This window comes from Colossoma macropomum, unplaced genomic scaffold, assembly GCF_904425465.1.
Source record: "Colossoma macropomum unplaced genomic scaffold, Colossoma_macropomum, whole genome shotgun sequence".
Classification (NCBI taxonomy): domain Eukaryota; kingdom Metazoa; phylum Chordata; class Actinopteri; order Characiformes; family Serrasalmidae; genus Colossoma; species Colossoma macropomum.
In genome coordinates this window covers 4,138,619-4,158,719 of record NW_023494805.1, presented here as the reverse complement: position 1 = coordinate 4,158,719, position 20,101 = coordinate 4,138,619, and the positions used below count along the sequence as shown (strand labels likewise).

The 20,101-nt window shown below is 41.2% G+C and overlaps 1 protein-coding gene across 1 annotated transcript in view; it reads right to left on the bottom strand.

Moving 5' to 3' along the window:
- sorcs2 (sortilin-related VPS10 domain containing receptor 2) overlaps positions 1-20,101 on the bottom strand; it is a 408,078-nt gene that overhangs the window by 94,562 nt on the left and 293,415 nt on the right. Inside the window, exons 4-5 of the mRNA XM_036596509.1 lie at positions 6,532-6,696; positions 1,992-2,065 (exon numbers count right to left, since the gene is read on the bottom strand). Coding sequence (XP_036452402.1) covers positions 1,992-2,065; positions 6,532-6,696 — 239 coding nt within the window. The remainder of the gene's footprint in view (positions 1-1,991; positions 2,066-6,531; positions 6,697-20,101) is intronic.

Genomic DNA, 20,101 nt, shown 5'->3' with positions numbered 1-20,101 from the left:
ATTAAACTGCAGACGCACAAACACTGACCGCACACCAGAGGTCACCGGGGTCACTGAGGTCACTGAGCGCTCATGTTTACATAGAGCAGAGATATAAAAGAGAGGGAGAGGGAGAAGGAGAGAGAGAAGGAGAGAGGGGGAGAGGGAGAGAGAGGGAGAGAGAGAGAAGGAGAGAGGGGGAGAGGGAGAGAGAGAGAAAACACAGAGAGAGAACAGGTAGAGCGATAAGACAGAGAGACAAACAGAGAAAGAAAGAAAAAAGAAAAGAGAGAGAGAGAATGACAGAGCAAGAGTGAGAGGGGGTGAGGGAAAAAGAGAGAGAGAGAGAGAGAGAAACACAGAGAAAGAGAGAGAGGGAGAGACAGTGAGGGGGAGGGAGAGGGGGAGAAGGAGAAGGAAGAGAGAGAGGGAGTAGGATAAAGGGAGGGGGAGAGGGGGAGAGAGAAAGAGGGAGAGAGAGAGAGAGAGAGAGAGAAAGAGAGAGGGAGAAGGAGAGAGAGAGAGAGGGATGGAACAGAGAGAGAGATGGAACAGAGAGAGAGAGAGAGAGAGAGAGAGAGAGAGAGAGAGAGAAAGAGAGAGGGGGAGGGAGAAGGAGAGAGAGGGAGAAGGAGAGGGAGGGAGAGGGAGAAAGAGAGGGAGAGAGAGGGAGAGAGGAGAGGAGAGAGGAGAGAGAGGGAGAGAGAGGGAAGGAGAGAGAAGGAGAGAGGAGAGAGAGAGAGAGAGCGGCCCTCTGCTGGTGATCAGCCCAAGGCCTGGCCTTTGGAGATGTTTTTAAAGGGCCCATATTACACATTGGATTTTGTTACAGTACATTTGCACTGACTTTTACACAATAAATCTTCAGGAATTTAGTGGAAAAAAAACAAAAACAAATCTTCAGCTGCTGCTTTCAGGTGTGTGTAGTTTATGAAAGGCTGCAGTTGCTGCCTGACAGACAGGAACAACACAACGTTTAACCATTTCTCCACATCTTCCACTCCAATAACTACAAATGCGTTCTTCAGCACGCTGAGTGCAATTACACATTCCCACCAGAGAGGTCTCCAAATCTCTAAATCTTACATAGTGCAGCTTCATTAGCAGAAAATCTGTTTCAGTACTGACAGTTCTTAATGTTCCACAATGATTTTCCAGACTTTGGGCACATTTACTTCAAACCAATGGGATCTAACTGCTCATCATGTGGCCAATAAGGGACTGGGATGCAGCCTCACTTCCTGCTCTAAAAGGCAGGGGTGTGGCTAAAACAAGGATCCGCCTACAGACTAAAACTCTGTTTTGGTAGTGACATAAAAACCTGGGACAGCATTTTTTGAAAAAAAGTTGTTTTTTTTTTTTAAATTTAAAAATGTAACTCATAAAACTCAAAGTACCTTGTAAATGATGATTTAGTATATGTTAAACTTCTTACTATCTCAGTTAATGCCTTAATAACCGTCCTTATAATATCTGTGGTCTGTAAACTTTGTATACTATGTTGTATATATATATATATATTATATATATATATATATATATATATATATATGTACATATTTCAAACCAGTAAGGAAAAAATCTCTCAGATATTTCTGAACTTTACTTAAAGGGCCCGTATCATGCAGTCCCTCTCTTCTTCCAGCCATTGTTCCCCCTGTTCTGTATATTTAAGATGAGCAGTGGTCTGTGTGGTTTTCTATGATACGGGTCCTTTAAGTGCAATGCGGACAGCAGAACTCGACCCGGAGAATCTGTTTCCAGTAAAAACCCCCCAGAGGCAGATTCACAACCACTCGGAGAAAGAGCTTCAGCCAAATAACACATCTAACAGAGCAGCTTTACTACCACACACAGAGAGATGGAACAGAGAGAGAGAGAGAGAGAAAGAGAGAGAGAGAGAGCGAGAGAGCGAGAGAGCGAGAGAGAGAGAGAGAGAGAGAGAGAGAGAGCGAAGAGGGGTGAACTGTACAGAATATCTAAGATGAGGAGATAAAGTGAAGATCAGTCACCAGTAAACTCGGTCTTTGGTCACTCGTTCCTGAAGCAGAGTCCATTTCCGTCCCAGATCAGTGGACACATACAGCTGAAAAACACACAGAGAGAAAAAAAACACCTGAATAATCTACACCACTGATCACCACAGAGTCAGCACTCTGATACACCGTTTACCATTATTATTATTATTATCATTAAAAATAATAATAATAAAAATAGGCAAGTTTATTTATATTGCACCTTTCATACACTACTGTCATTAAAGTGATTTACAAATGAGAAAATAGGGTCAATAAAAAAAAAGATGTAAAAGAGAATAGAAATTAATGATGTTTTGATCATGTTTTTAAGACAATAGTTTTAAAAGAGAAAATCATTCAATTAAAATCAGATTAGAAATGGAGTTATGGTAATTAATAGCTTAATAATTATAATAATAAGTAATTTGGTAAAATGTACATAATTTAGTATGTTTTAAATTATTCAGTAAATTGTTATTTTAGGCAGTAAATGTTAAGTAGCCCAGTACATTTGAGGTAATACCCTAAATCTAAAACAGCCCACTAAACTTTAGGTAATCCAGTTTCCAGCTGGATCAACTTAAGAAAGCTGATACATTTTAGATGATCTACTAAACTTACATTTAAACAGGCCAATAAATTTGAGGTCAGTCAATAATCTATAAAACACACCAGACTGAACTCTTCAGCTCATCAATCGTCTCGGTGAACACACAGTGAATGTGTGTGTGTGTGTGTGTGTGTGTGCTCTGTAGTGTGTCGGGGGCCCGAGGAAGGGGGCCCTGTTCAATAATGTCTGCTGGGCTAGTGCTAGCGCCAAAGCTAATGCTAATGCTACACAGCCAGCATAATCAGAGATCAGAAACATCCACACTGTTATTCACAGCTCATCAGTTCCATAAAGACACTTATTCTCAACCTGTCAGCACAGTTTATGGAACACACTGTGTGTGTGTGTGTGTGTGTGTGTGTGTGTGTGTGTGTGTGTGTGTGTGTGTCTTATTGATTATTCCTGTAATGAAACAGCATCGATCATCTCTCTCTCTCTCTCCCTCTCTCTCCTCTCTCTCTCACTCTCTCTCACACACACACCACACACACACACACACACACACACACACACACACACACACACACCAAACCCAGCTACATTCACACACTCTCCAGTGTTGGGGTAAAGCAGGACATCATAACGTGTTACAGTAACTAAATTATTTTTTTCTGTAACAAAATTAAAAAATAAATAAAAAAATTAAAATTACTGACTTAAGAATTTAGTTACCTCCATGTCTCGTATGTCTCTAAGATTATTTTAATTACACTATTTAATATATATCAATTTGCTGTATAGAGATTATGCATGTAATTATGCGAGTGTGTAATTATGCGAGTGTGTAATTATGCGAGCGTGACGCGCCGTAAACTCGACAAACAATCTGTCGAAGCACTAATCAGTCTAATATGAAAATATGACGGATATTTCTTTATTCCTAAATAAATAAATGAGTAATGAGATTGTTTTCCAGTGAAATATTAGTAAAGTAATTCCGTTGCAGTGTGAGAGAAGTGATTAGTCATCTACACTGCGGGTCTTCAGAGAAGGTCTAATAATTTCTGAGAACATCTGAGAATAAAAACACGTCTAATTTTGAGGTTACTTTTATTAGACTGAATCATGCTTGTTCTTTTGTCAATCTTGTTTATTTCACCACTTCATTGTTAATTTGTGCTTGGAAACAAAAGGGTTAAATTCTAGAAACAAAATTGGCCAATCAGGAGTGTTTTTCTCTGTGGTATCTGGGTAGATATAGCCAATCGAGCTCCATTGGTTAGGACTTCAGGCGCTGAAGAGAAGCCCTGATGCCTCAGATTAACTACGTACCTAAAAAAGATGGTTCTTCAAGGGTTCTTTAGTAAAGGCAGTGGTTCTAATTAGAATCATGAGTTCTATATAGGACCATCTGCATGCTCTGCATGGTGAAATGGTTCTTCAGATTGATGGAGAAAGTGTTGTATATGGTTCTAGATATCACCAAAAAGGGTTTGTGCTTGAAACATTCTTTGCATGGTGAAATGGTTCTTTTGATTGATGGAGAATGTAATTTATATGGTTCTATATAGAACATATTTGAAAAGGCTTCTATATAGCATCAAGAGGGGTTCTTCTATTGCTACAAACTTGATATCATAACAATATTGGTGCTATATAGAACCTTTTTGAAAATAATGCTATATAGCACTTAAAGGGGTTCTTCTATTGTTACAAGCTTGACATCGTAACATAAGAAGAACCTTTTTCAGTGCTGTGTAGAATCATTTTCAAAAAGGTTCTATGTAGAACCATATACAACACAACCTCCGTCAATTTGAAGAACCATTTTCCATGCAACAAACCATTTAAGCATGCAAATGATTGCCTTTACTAAAGAACCCTTGAAGAACCAGCTTTTTTAAGTGTGTATCAGCAAAATTACAGAGACCAGTCGTGCTTTGACTTACAATGGGTGAGACCAATTTCTTTGAGGAAAAAAAAAGCATCACTCTAGGCCCTCTGGAAGTTCTAGATACGTCACTGAATATGAACTGAGCGGCAGTTTAATCAACGGGTTGATAGAAATGGAAAACAGTGGCGGCAGCTCTTGCTACAAGGTAAAATATATGCTAATATGTCTGTTATAAGCTTCAAGTAAACATTGGAATGTCTTAGAAGATGCTGAACTGCCATTAGCTTAGTGCTAAAAGTACTAGAATCCCATAGGGGCACTAGTAGAAGTTAATCAAGGGGTCATTTTTTTCCGCAGGTTTTAAACAAGTTTTGACATTTAATGGCTCAAACTGAAGGCCTTGCTCTAACAGTCACGGTCATCACTAGTCATTTATAATGAATTACCTTTTTTGGTGTAAATACCCGACACTAATTCACTCACACTCTCACAGGAGTTGGTTTAATTGCTCATCCAGACCTTACCAGCATCCACACACACTCAGAAATGCACACATACACAGAGGGATGCAGAAGTGAGTTCATGGCTCACTCGGCCTTTAATCACGTAAACACTTTATCGAGGCAGTCGAGGCCCACAGCCATGCACTCATAACTCTAACAAGGATGCCAATACGCTGCAGAGAAATGAAAAAAACTGGCAACACGGGCCATGAAACACAGCGCTGTGAGAAATATATACTGGATGCAGCCTGTCGGGTTGCCAGATCATCAGCCTACACTAATATCCCTAATAATCTGAATGCCGATACTCTACAGCTGGCGGCTCACACCTCAGAGAATGACTAAAACAACACTGTGGTGATGACTTCATGTTGTTTTGGTGATTGATGACTATAATGACCTCTCAGAGGTGACTATAAAAACACTACAGCCCAACTGATAACAGCACTGACTGACTGGTTTTTGTTTCCCAATGACTAAGTCAGCACTGGTCTTTCACCGATGACTACAATAACACTGACTGACCAAACAACACTAACTGGTGCTTCACCAATGACTAAAACAACACTAACTGATGCTCCGCAAGTGACTAAAGCAGCACTAACTAGGGCTCCACCGATGACTAAAGCAACCATAACTGGGGCTCCACCAATGACTAAAGCAGCACTAATTGATGCTCCACCAATATCTAAAACAGGACTAACCGGTGCTCCACCAATGACAAAAATAACTGGGGCTCCACCAATTACTAAAGCAACACTAACTGTTGCTCCCCTAAGGAATAAAGCAACACTAACTGTTGCTCCACTAAGGAATAAAGCAACACTAACTGGGGCTCCACCACTGACTGAAAGAACACTAACTGGTGTTCCACCAATGACTAAAATAGCACTAACCGGTGCTCCACCAGTGACAAACAACACTAACTGGTGTTCCACCAGTGACTATAACAACACTGGGGCTCCACCAATGACTAAAATAACATTAACCGGTGCTCTACCAGTGACAAACAACACTAACTGGTGTTCCACCAATGACTGAAACAACACTGGGGCTCCACCAATGACTGAAACAACACTAATTGGGGCTCCACCAATGACTAAAATAACACTAACTGGTGTTCCACCAGTGACTATAACAACTCTAACTGGTGTTCCACCAGTGACTGAAACAACACTGGGGCTCCACCAATGACTGAAACAACACTAATTGGGGCTCCACCAATGACTAAAATAACACTAACTGGTGTTCCACCAGTGACTATAACAACTCTAACTGGTGTTCCACCAGTGACTGAAACAACACTGGGGCTCCACCAGTGACTGAAACAACACTGGGGCTCCACCAATGACTGAAACAACACTGGGGCTCCACCAATGACTGAAACAACACTAACCGGTGCTCTACCAATGTATACTAACACTAACTGTGTCTCCACCATTGACTAAAACAACACTAACTGGGGCTCCACCATTGACTGAAACAACACTAACTGGTGTTTCACCAGTGTACCTTTTGTAGTTCTACTTTGTGCAATCCACAAAGAGACGCTTCACCGATGGTTAAAACAGTGCAGGATGAACTTACCTTGGCTTCTTTGCTGTAGGCCAAAAGCTTGTCCTCTTCAGACGGATGGAAGAGCAGCGTTTCCACAGTGAAGGAGAGCGGCTGCCGCTGGAACGAAGCTCCTTCATCTGTACTAATGAACAGCATCTGCTCTCGTTCATTTATAGTGGAGCTGATCAGGATCACCTGGAAAAACACACACAAAAAGGGTCAGTGGCTTCGTGGCAAAGCACGTGCAGATCAGAGTTCCTGCTGCACAGTAATGCGATACAGCTTCATTATTAAAGACTAAATCCAGAAACAAATGGAAAAGTAGTGAGGATGAACAATAACAGTAGACAGTATGTATGTGTTTTCAGTGCACTGCGCTTCGATTTTTTACACTACTGTAATACAGGATGCAATACCTGCTAATGCCTACAAGCAGCACTGTCGCATAACCAATCAAACCACATGAGAGGAGCAAGCAGGAGCAAGTGGGTGCTAACCTCTCTGTGGACTGCGGAGGAAACATGATCAATTCAACTAAACCCAGTTATAGTGATATCTGCAATCTTAGTATGATGCTTTCAACAACAGACAGTGCCTCAAAGCAGCTTGTCCAGGAATGTGGTAACAGCAGCCTAATGATAGTCCCAAAGGGACACCCTGAACTCTTGAAGAACCAGAGAGGAACCAAGACTCAAACAGAAAACTCTCTAACAGCATGAGGAAGAACCACTGACTGGAACGAAGACTCAAAATGAGAAACTGTCTAAGATCATGAGGAAGAACCACGACGAGGAACCAAGACTCAAAAGAATAAACTCTCCAAGAACACACAGAAGAACCACTGAAAGCAAACAAAACTCAAAAGGAAAAACTCCATAAGATCATGAAGAAGGGGGTCCTGACCATCAATGAATGAGGTAAAGAAAGAGTAACAATGTATGCAGAGAAACAGATGGACTACAGTCTGTAACTGCAGAACTACAGAGTGGACAGTGAGATTATGTTCTTTGATCATTTCAAACTAAACCTGTTTTTCTAATGGTAACTTATAAATAATATCATCTTTAATCTGCAATCTGCTTTAGAAACTCTGTAGGTAAATATGTTAATGCAACTTACAGAATAGATACCTGAACTGAACAGAAAGACAGTAAGTGTACACACACACACACACACACACACACACACACACAAAGCTGATGAATACAAAGCAGACTCCTTCCTCTTGGCAACAGCCAAACTATAAATGACACCATGACGCAAAGTATGTGTCGGTGAATTTGCATAACGTTCATGAACGAGCTCCTGAGTTAACTGACCTAATTACGTATGCTAATGAGGGACTGGAATATGCATCATGTTACAGCATAGCAATGAACGGGCTCATACAGCTCAGACACAAAGTGGGGAGTGTGTGCCTGAGTGAAAACATGAAAACATAACACACTGACAGTGTGTGTGTGTGTGTGTGTGTGTGTGTGTGTGTGTGTGTGTGTGTGTGTGATTTCTTTCATGCTCAATTGAATATGCAAATTGTTCATTCTGATATTCAGAGAGAGAGAGAGAGAGAGAGGAGAGAGAGAGAGAGAAAGAAGAAACTGAGGAACATAGTGAAGTAGCATACAGTATTGCGCAGTGCAGTGTAATGTAGTACTGCTGTAAAATAATATAATATAGTAAAATCAAAATGAAAATAATAATATTAATAGTAATATTATAGTACATTACAGTATACTATGGTGTTGTATAGTATAGCCCAGTGAAATATAATACTGAATGAAGTATTAAAAGCAAAGAAGTACGCTGTAGTGTTAAAGCAGACAGCAGCAGAAGATCAGTGAGTATAGTACAGTATGGAGTACACTGTAATGCATTAAAGCAGACAGCAGCATAAGATCAGTGAGTATAGTACAGTGTGCAGAACACTGTACAGCACACAAGCAGGCAGTAGAAGTGGATCAGTGAGTATAGTACAGTAATGTGTACACTCTAGAGCTCTAAAGCAGACAGTAGCAGTGGATCAGTGAGTATAGTACAGTAATGAGTACACTCTAGAGCATTAAAGCAGACAGTAGCAGTGGATCAGTGAGTATAGTACAGTGTGCAGTACGCTGTAGAGCATTAAAGCAGACAGTAGCAGTGGATCAGTGAGTATAGTACAGTGTGCAGTACGCTGTAGAGCATTAAAGCAGACAGTAGCAGTGGATCAGTGAGTATAGTACAGTGTGCAGTACGCTGTAGAAGCATTAAAGCAGACAGTAGCAGTAGATCAGTGAGTATAGTACAGTGTGCAGTACGCTGTAGAGCATCAAAGCAGACAGTAGCAGTAGATCGGTGACTATAGTACAGTGTGCAGTATGCTGTAGAACATCAAAGCAGACAGTAGCAGTAGATCAGTGAGTATAGTACAGTGTGCAGTATGCTGTAGAGCATCAAAGCAGACAGTAGCAGTAGATCAGTGAGTATAGTACAGTATGCAGTACGCTGTACAGCATCAAAGCAGACAGTAGTAGTAGATCAGTGAGTATAGTACAGTATGCAGTATGCTGTACAGCATCAAAGCAGACAGTAGTAGTAGATCAGTGAGTATAGTAGAGTATGCAGTACGCTGTACAGCATCAAAGCAGACAGTAGCAGTAGATCAGTGAGTATAGTACAGTATGCAGTACGCTGTACAGCATCAAAGCAGACAGTAGCAGTAGATCAGTGAGTATAGTACAGTATGCAGTACGCTGTACAGCATCAAAGCAGACAGTAGTAGTAGATCAGTGAGTATAGTACAGTATGCAGTACGCTGTACAGCATCAAAGCAGACAGTAGTAGTAGATCAGTGAGTATAATACAGTATGGTGGTCGCTGTACAGCATCAAAGCAGACAGTAGCAGGACAAGAGCTGCCACTCGAAGTTAAAACCCACATTAAGAGTGGAGCCATCAGTTACATAACAGAGAACAGGCTCTCAACACTGAATTCAATTAGCATACAGAGTGAGAGAGAGAGAGAGAGAGAGAGAGAGAGAGAGACTAATAGAGAGAGAGAGAGAAGACAGTTAAAGACAAAAGAGAAACAGAGGAAGAGAGAAAGAAAGACAGTATGAAAGAGAGAGAATGAAAAGGAGAGGAGTTTTTAAACACCTCAGTGTCACTGCTGGACTGAGAATAGTCCACCAAATAGAGTGGACAGTGAGTGGACATCGTGTTTAAAGACTCCAGCAGCACTGCTGTGTCTGATCCACTCACACCAGCGCAACACACACTAACACGCCACCACCAGGTCAGTGTCACTGCAGTGCTGAGAATGACCCCCCCCCCCAAATAATACCTGCTCTATGATGGTCCATGGGGGTCCTGACCATTGAAGAACAGGGTGAAAGGGGTCTAACAAAGTTTGCAGAGAAACAGATGGACTACATGGTAAGTGGTGCTGATGAAATGGGCAGTAACTGTAGATAGAAAGTAGGTGCACCTAATAAAGTGCTCAGTGAGTGAATATATGTATACATACACAGTCATTTTGCATTCATATAACAGTAAACAAAAGTTAAAGTTGAAGGCTACGTCTCAAGATGAAACAAAGTCAGAATTACAAGTTCATTTAAAATCTAATCTTCTGTTTATATGTGAAGTTTGACTGACTTTCTGGCTGAAATGAGTGAGTCAGGATCGCTTAGGATCGCTCAGGATCACTCCGAGCAAACCATGTAATCCACAACTGAACAGAGGTGGACTCTACAGCCGAACAGAGGTGGACCCTTTCAGCCGAACAGAGGTGGACTCTACAGCCGAACAGAGGTGGACCCTACAGCCGAACAGAGGTGGACCCTACAGCCGAACAGAGGTGGACCCTACAGCCGAACAGAGGTGGACCCTACAGCCGAACAGAGGTGGACCCTACAATCGAACAGAGGTGGACCCTACAGCCGAACAGAGGTGGACCCTACAGCCGAACAGAGGTGGACCCTTTAGCCGAACAGAGGTGGACCCTTTAGCCGAACAGAGGTGGACAATACAGCCGAACAGAGGTGGACCCTACAGCTGAACAGAGGTGGACCCTACAGCCGAACAGAGGTGGACTCTACAGCTGAACAGAGGTGGACCCTACAGCTGAACAGAGGTGGACTCTACAGCCGAACAGAGGTGGACTCTACAGCCGAACAGAGGTGGACCCTACAGCCGAACAGAGGTGGACCCTACAGCCGAACAGAGGTGGACCCTTTAGCCGAACAGAGGTGGACTCTACAGCCGAACAGAGGTGGACCCTACATCTGAACAGAGGTGGACTCTACAGCCGAACAGAGGTGGACCCTACAACCACAGAAATAGACCCTACAACCACAGAAATAGACCCTACAACCGAACAGAGGTGGACTCTACAGCCAAACAGAGGTGGACCCTACAGCCAAACAGAGGTGGACCCTACAACCACAGAAATAGACCCTACAACCGAACAGAGGTGGACTCTACAGCTGAACAGAGGTGGACTCTACAGCCGAACAGAGGTGGACTCTACAGCCGAACAGAGGTGGACCCTCCAGCCGAACAGAGGTGGACTCTACAGCCGAACAGAGGTGGACCCTACAGCCGAACAGAGGTGGACTTAGCCGAACGAGGTGGACCCTACACGAACAGAGGTGGACTCTACAGCCGAACAGAGGTGGACCCTACAGCCGAACAGAGGTGGACCCTACAGCCGAACAGAGGTGGACCCTACAGCCGAATAGAGGTGGACCCTACAACCACAGAAATGGACCCTACAACCGAACAGAGGTGGACTCTACAGCCGAACAGAGGTGGACTCTACAGCCAAACAGAGGTGGACCCTACAGCCGAACAGAGGTGGACCCTACAGCCGAACAGAGGTGGACTCTACAGCCGAACAGAGGTGGACTCTACAGCCGAACAGAGGTGGACTCTACAGCCGAACAGAGGTGGACCCTACAGCCGAACAGAGGTGGACCCTACAGCCGAACAGAGGTGGACCCTACAGCCGAATAGAGGTGGACCCTACAATCGAACAGAGGTGGACCCTACAGCCGAACAGAGGTGGACCCTACAATCGAACAGAGGTGGACCCTACAACCACATAGAGATGGACCCGACAACCACACAGAAGTGGACCCTACAACCGAACAGAGGTGGACCCTATAACCGAATAGAGGTGGACTCTATGGCCTAACAGAGGTGGACCCTACAACTGAATAGAGTTCAAAAAGCAGTTCGGACTAAAACACTTCTTCAGTGTAAATGGGCGGGGCTAAACTGCAATAGGCTGAATAGGCAGATACATGTTGTGACAGTGCATTCAAATGGGCCACTTTAGCAGCTTAGTTTCCATATATGGACTGTTATTTACTCTTATTTAAATAAATTTAATTTAATGAGGAAAATTCTTTTTCTTCACTGATATGGGCTTTTTAATGCCTGAAACCATCATACTTGTTCTAAACTTTTTAAATCTTGCTGCATATCCAGGTGGAAAATGAGAAGAAAAGTAAGTAAATAAATCATTCTGAGTGATTCAACGTGACTAATTGACCTTTTAGTCATTCAAACAAATCTTTTTACTCCTGAATATTAACAAGTGAAATGATTCCACGTATTTTGTAAAGCACAAGGACACAGCAATTACTCTGAATTATGAAAAGTGATTTGACTATCAGGATATTGGGTTTGTGTGGCGTTTCAAACAGAATTGTTTTGGCTCATAAATCATCCTGAAGAAGCTCAGAGTCAAATGTGTTTATTAATTCATTTTAACCAATAAGATTATGTTCACAACAATTCAAACATTAAGTACCCACTCTGAGAACCTGAGGGCAAATAATAAAATATGTAACATTAAAATAAAATATAGCCTAGCCCGTAGTTTAATGTAAAATAAAAATAAATAAATAAATATTTTTGCAATGACTCCTCAAGAATTTTAATTATCTCAACAGTATTAATTAATATCATAAGGGCTGAGAGTCCATAGAGGGAAAGCCAAATGATCCTCGCTTTGGTAAGGATTCTGAATAAAGAGATTAGGCAAAGTAATCCACAGAGATTACAAGGCTAAGATATATCTGCCTTCTCCTTTAATACATAACATTATTACAGTTAACATTTATTCATTTAGCACAAACTCTTATCCTGAGTGACTTAGAGTTAAGGAGCACGGAGAAAAAGGCCCAGCAATAAAGAGTACATCATCCCAATCAGTGCATATACAACCAAATCAATCAATGCACATATAACAAACTCAGTCAGTGCATATATAACCAACCCAGTCAGTGCATATATAACCAACGCAGTCAGTGCATATATAACCAGCTCAATCAGTGCATATATAACCAGCTCAATCAGTGCATATATAACCAACCCAGTCAGTGGATACATAAGCAACCCAGTCAGTGCGTATACAAACAAATCAATCAATGCACATATAACAAACTCAGTCAGTGCATATATAACCAACCCAGTCAGTGGATATATAACAACCCAATCAGTGGATATATAACCAACCCAATCAGTGCATATATAACCAACACAATCAGTGAACCTATAACAACCCAATCAGTGCATATATAACCAACTCAATCAGTGAACCTATAACAACCCAATCAGTGCATATATAACCAACCCAATCAGTGCATATATAACCAACCCAATCAGTGCATATATAACCAACACAATCAGTGAACCTATAACAACCCAATCAGTGCATATATAACCAACTCAATCAGTGAACCTATAACAACCCAATCAGTGCATATATAACCAACCCAATCAGTGCATATATAACCAACACAATCAGTGAACCTATAACAACCCAATCAGTGCATATATAACCAACCCAATCAGTGCATATATAACCAACCCAATCAGTGCATATATAACCAACACAATCAGTGAACCTATAACAACCCAATCAGTGCATATATAACCAACACAATCAGTGAACCTATAACAACCCAATCAGTGCATATATAACCAACTCAATCAGTGAACCTATAACAACCCAATCAGTGCATATATAACCAACTCAATCAGTGCATATATAACCAACTCATTCAGTGAACCTATAACAACCCGATCAGTGCATATATAACCAACCCATTTAATGCATACATCACCAACTCAATCAGTGCATATATAACCAACTCAATCAGTGCATATATATACAATTCAATCAGTGCATATATAACAAACCCAATCAGTGCATATATAACCAGCCCAAACAGTGCATATACAACCGACTCAATCAGTGCACACAGAACCAAGCCAAACAGGGCATATATAACCAAATCAATCAGTGCATATATAACCAGCCCAAACAGTGCATATATAACCAACTCATTCAGTGAACCTATAACAACCCAGTCAGTGCACATACAACCAACCCTACAAATAGGAATACTAACAGACTACTGAGCTGGCAGCGTACACACTGTGTCCGTCATTTGACTAACCTATGATCCTATAGCTGTTTTGATGTTATTGTGGTGTTGAATTTGATTAAAGGTCATTAGGTCTTGTTTACATTCTTGCATGTTTTTGACATCAAAACAAATAGAAAACCCATTGTATGGACAGAACCTGTCACTATAGCATGTAAATCAAATGTAAATTTGATTATGTAATTAAAATGTAATAACTGTAATTGTTACATTTAATGATGCAATATTTTCTGTCATTTAATGTGAATTGTAAACGTAATTCATTACGTAGCTTAATAAAGAGTAATGAATGCTGATGTAAGTAAATGCACTTCATTGTCACCATGTACTTAATTATGCGCTTATGTAATAACATTGACAGTATAGATGATAACAGGTTTAAAGAAATGTCCCATGGTTAGCTGTTAAAGCTACAGAGAATCATTTTTGTGCTATTGAAGCTTTAGCATTTTTCTCTTTCTCCTCGTTTTCACTGCTCCCTGAAGACTGAGTGGAGTGGTTTTAGAGTGGCTGGAGTGTGTGTGCTGGAGTTGGCGGAGAAATACACTCCGCTAGCCTTCAGCTTTCAACACATCCCACTGATCAGCCTGAACACAGCAGCACACTCGTCTGAAGGGCTTGAGGGAAATTGCAAGGAAAATACAAACTTCTTCAGAAATGTTCTTAGTATTTGCTTGAGCAGACTCATATCACATATCACATATACATATAGAAGTATGTGGACAAGCTTACACTTATATGAGCTTGTTGCGCATCTCCTTCCAAAACCGTAGGCATTAACATGGAGTTGTCCACTTCATGGCTAGAACAGCCTCCGTTCTCTAGAAAGGCTTTCCATGATTTTTAGGCATATACTGGTTTTATGTGAACTGACTGGAGTGGTTATGTGCACTGATTGTATTTTTTAATATCGGCTAACTGGGTTGGTTACTTATAAGACGTCTGTGGGAATTTTCGCTCATTCAGTCAAGAGGGCCTGGCTCATAACTGACATTCCAGTTCATCCCAAATGGCTTCAGTGGGGTTGAGGTCAGGGCTCTGTGCAGACCACTGGAGTTCCTCCAAACCAAACTCACCAAGTCTTTATGAAGCTCGCTTTGTGCACAGGGGCTCAGTCATGCTGGAACAGGAAAGGCTCTTCCCCAAACTGCTGACACAAAGCTGGAATCATATAAATGTCTAAAGTGTCTTTGTGTTCTGTAGCATTAACATCACCCTTCACTGGAACTAAGGGGCCTGAAAAACAGCCCCAGCTCATCATCCCACCTCCACCAAACTTTACGTTTGGCACTGTGTATTCTGGTAGGTATCGCTCTCCTGGCTCCTCAAACCCAGATTCATCATCAGACTGACAGATAATGAAGCTGATCCATCACTCCAGAGAACAGCTTCCACTGCTGCAGAGTCCAGCAGCGGCACTTTACACCACTCCAGCTGGCAGTTGGCATTGCGCATGGCAATGTTAGACTGCCCAGCCATGAAAACCTGACTGGCTGAGCTGTTGTTGCTTCTAGATGCTTCCATTTCACAATAATAGCACTTACAGTTGACAGCGGAAATTTTACAACTTGACTTCTGGCAAAGGTGGCATCCTATGACAGTGGCATGTTTAAAGTCACTGAGCTCTTCAGTTCGACTCTCTACTCCCAGTGTTTGCCTAGACTGCAAGGCTATGTGCTTGATTTTATACACCTGTTAGCAACGGCTGTGGCTGAAACACCCAAACTCAATGATTAGGAGATTTGTGTTCATATCTTTGGCCACGTAGTGTAGATGAATATGGGTTCACTATGAGGCAACAGGTCACTGGTACCTTTTTTATTTGTGTGTCATAACTAATTTTAAACCACTCATAAACCCTTTTATAAGGTTAATCTTACTAAAAGACCTTACTTTTTACTTTGCTTTGCAGTTATTTAGTGAAGCATTTAGACAGCATTTAAATTTAAGGCCTTAATCTCAATGTTTTGAAGGTGCCTCTTAGCCTGTTAGCCATGTAAAGAACTGGTCAGCTGAGATATAGTTAACTTAGACCATTCTCTTACCCAAGATATGTTTATAGTGACAATTTACTTCATATACAAACAATTTATGACTGCAAACATAAGTTACACGCATAGCTGAATTCACTGCATGCTCTGTCCAAAAAACAAAATGTATACGTGTCCAGTATCTGCCTGTGCATTTAATTTTTTTTTTTTACTGTTTATCTCTAGAAGTCATATAGTAAGTAACAAGAATAATATATATATATATATATATATATATATTATATATATATATATATATATGTGGACGCTGCAGTAATTTCACAGTAAGGGCTCTATAATTTGAGTCTGTGTTGGATGCTGACCTTTGTTTTATTTTTTTTTTGTAGCCTTTGTTTGTGTTTTTTTGTTGACGATGCTGATGTTTTTCATCCGACCCCACGCCTGACCAAGCACATGCACTCATAAGGACTTCTAAAATCGGCTCCATTGTCCAATGCTAATGGTTTACGGACAACTGCGGTCATTGTTTTGGACGGGGTTCTGTGCGCAGGGGTGAATTTGGGTCATGTTGGCTCAACACAGGCCGACGGAGAACAAAGGGGCAATAAATAGGGCTTAAGAAACAGGGGAGGGAGAGAGAGAGAGGGAGAGAGAGAGAGAGATAGCTGTGCTGTAAAACAGTGACCACAGCAGTGGCCATTACACTGACCCTTTACAGCCGAAAGGCCTATAGACTCACAAAACCTCTTATATTACCATGTTTATTATATGAATAAGATAAACATATTATTGCTGTCATAACAAAATTTACTTTTTTTCTAATTGTATTTTTTTAATATAATTTTAATGTCATGTTCTTTATGTTGTGATAAACTGACCAACAGAAATAGGCAGAAATAAAACCTCATTTACAGTAAAGCTTAAGAATGACTCTCCTTCTCCTGTCAAGTTACCATTTAAAGGGTTTTGCTACAGCAGCGATCAACAGCCGCAGTCAATGTAAGGATGTCCAGATCCAGTTTCATCTTTGTGTTTTTATAGAAAAAACAGCGTATTTATTTTAAAATGACCTTTTTATGGTGTGTTTAATGTTGACTGTGATCAAATCTGATCATTTAGCTACCAGCTACTTCAATATTCTGCAGTGAAATTGCTTCGTTTTTGATATGTGGCTGAGCTCAGCAGCTTCTGACGGTCAAGTTTGTGACATTTCCAGATGTTGTTCTTTACTAATAAATAAATGACAGTTCTGTGGTCAAATTGAAGTTGGTACAACACTACAATCACAACTTTTACTGAACTTTGTTTAAGCTTCAGCTCACACTATCACTGTGATGGCCCTCGTGTCCACTTCAGTTATTCAGCACTATTGTTATTATTTTGCATATATTAACTATATCGTAGTTAATTCTGTTATGATGGTTGTTATTAATGCTATACATGCAAATTTAACTGGAATAAAACACCTTGTATCTCCATTTTTTGTCATTTTCACATTTTACATGATTTGCACGCTTCTCTATCGGTCAGTCTGATGGACGAGTCTGGGTTTGGAGAATGCCAGGAGAACGTTACCTGCCTGGCTGCACTGTGCCAGCTGTAAAGTTTGGTGGAGGAGGGATGATGATATGGGGCTGTTTTCAGGTGTTGGTCTAGAACCCTTAGTTCCAGTGAAGGGAAATCTTAATGCTTCAGCACCAAGACATTTTGGACAATATACACTTCCAACTTTGTGGGAACAGTTTGGGGAAGAACCTTTTCTGAGCCCCAGTGCACAAAGCAGCTCCATAAAGGCCTGACTGGGTGAGTTTGGTGTGGTAGAACTTGACCTGCCCTAACAGAGCCCTGACCTCAACCCCACTGAACCCATTTGGGTTGAACTAGAACAGAGATTGTGAGCCAGGCCAACAACATCAACATCAGTGTCTGACATCACAAATGCACAAATGTTCTGGATGAATGGGCAGAAATTCCTACAGATTCTCTCCAAAATCTCATAGAAATCTTCCCAGAAGAGTGGAAGCTGTTATAGCTGCAAAGGGGGGCCAACTCCACATTCATGCCTATGGATTTAGAATGGGAGTCCATTAAAGCTCCTGTAGGTGTAATGTGTAGGTGTCCCAATACGTCTGTCCATGTAGTCTATGTATATATCATTTGGCACTGCAGACAGTAAGTGACAGAAAGAACAAAAGCAGAGAAGGAGTGAAGAGAGACGGAATATCAGAGAAGAGCAACTTCCCACAGCTATGAAAAACTGACCCGTCCACCCTTTAAAATGGAACGGAACGCAGCTCTGCTTATCGCTCTCTCTTTTCATTTAGCTCTTATTGACCCAGCGTGCTAAAAAGCCAGAGAAAGAGAGCAGGGCAGCAGACTCGCAGTAGTAATGAAAAGAGGGAGGAAATAAAAGAGGAGGAAGCTGCTGTGAGAGGTATTCATAGACATGGAGAGGGAGGGAGGGGTCCTCACTGCATAAAAGCATGGTTGAATTCAAATTTACACTATTTTCCACTCACTCCAAACATAGTTAATAAACCTTACTGGACAAAACCAGATAAAAGTACAGGCTAAATTCAGGGATACTGCTCTGCTGATACTGTGTTCATCTCTGAGATGTACTTTAGTCCATGTTTATAGATAACAGTGAACTATACTGTGTCAGAAACCACACAATCAAGTCTATTATTGATTACAGAACAATTACACAGTTAAGTCAATGGAATTTTGAAGTAATTTTGTTCAATTTCTTTTGGTCCATTCTTCATGAAATTTATACAGTGTAAAGGGCAATGGGCATCTATGAATGTCCAAAACTTAAAAACGACAAAAAATGGAGATACAAGGTTTTCTTCCGACAGCAGCTATTAACTATTAATTAACTGGTCATTTATACAGCTCAATTAGCTATTTCTAGCTAATTCAGTAGTTCTGGAATCCTTTAAGAAACCAAACTAAAACTAGCTCCAGAAATTAAAAAGTTCCAGACAAAAAGCATTTTTTCCCAATGAGGTTGCAGAACGAGCAGAAACTACAGTGTTCTGGAACTTAAGGCACATTTTCAGGTTCCACAACCCTGTCAGCAACCAAAGCATTACAAAATTATAAGCATTTTCCACTGATGTTCGATGACCTTTTGAGGATCTAAAGCTTTCTTGAACTGAAGGCACTTTTCCACCAAGGTATCAGAGGTACCTTTCCACCAAGGTGTCAGATCCTTTTGAGGAACTAAGAGTTCTACAAAAGGCACCATTCCACCAAGGTATCAGATCCTTTTGAGGAACTAAGAGTTCTACAAAAGGCACCATTCCACCAAGGGATCATAACCTTTAGAGGAAGTAAGTTCTACAAGAGACACTTCACCAAATTATCGGATCCTTTTGAGAAACTAAGAATTCTACAATAGGCACATTTCCACCAAGGTATCAGATCCTTTTGAGGCACTAAGAATTCTACAAGAGGCACCTTTCCACGGTATCAGATCCTTTTGAGGAACTAAGAACTCTACAAGAGGTACTTTTCCATCAAGGTATCAGATCCTTTTGAGGAACTAAGAGTTCTACAAGAGGCACCTTTCCACGGTATCAGATCCTTTTGAGGAACTAAGAACTCTACAAGAGGCACCTTTCCACGGTATCAGATCCTTTTGAGGAACTAAGAACTCTACAAGAGGTACTTTTCCATCAAGGTATCAGATCCTTTTGAGGAACTAAGAGTTCTACAAGAGGCACCTTTCCACGGTATCAGATCCTTTTGAGGAACTAAGAGTCCTACAAGAGGCACCATTCCACCAAGGTATCTGATCCTTTTGAGGAACTAAGAGTTCTACAAGAGGCACCTTTCCACGGTATCAGATCCTTTTGAGGAACTGAGTTCTATAAGAGGCACCCTCCCACCAAGGTATCAGATCCTTTTGAGGAGCTAAGAGCTCCACAAGAGGCACCTTTTCACCGAGGTATCAGATCCTTTTGAGGAACTAAGAGTTCTACAAGAGGCACCTTTCCACCTGAACTTTAAGTGCTTTCCACTGAGCTTCCAGAAATGGTAGATAATCAGGGTTCTGTGAAGCTTGCCATCAGTAGAAGGCCCTGTGCCATAAGTTCCTGGCCCACCACAGAGATGTACCTACTCTGAAGCAGGAACTGGGAATGTTCCCGGAACTATGGTCAAG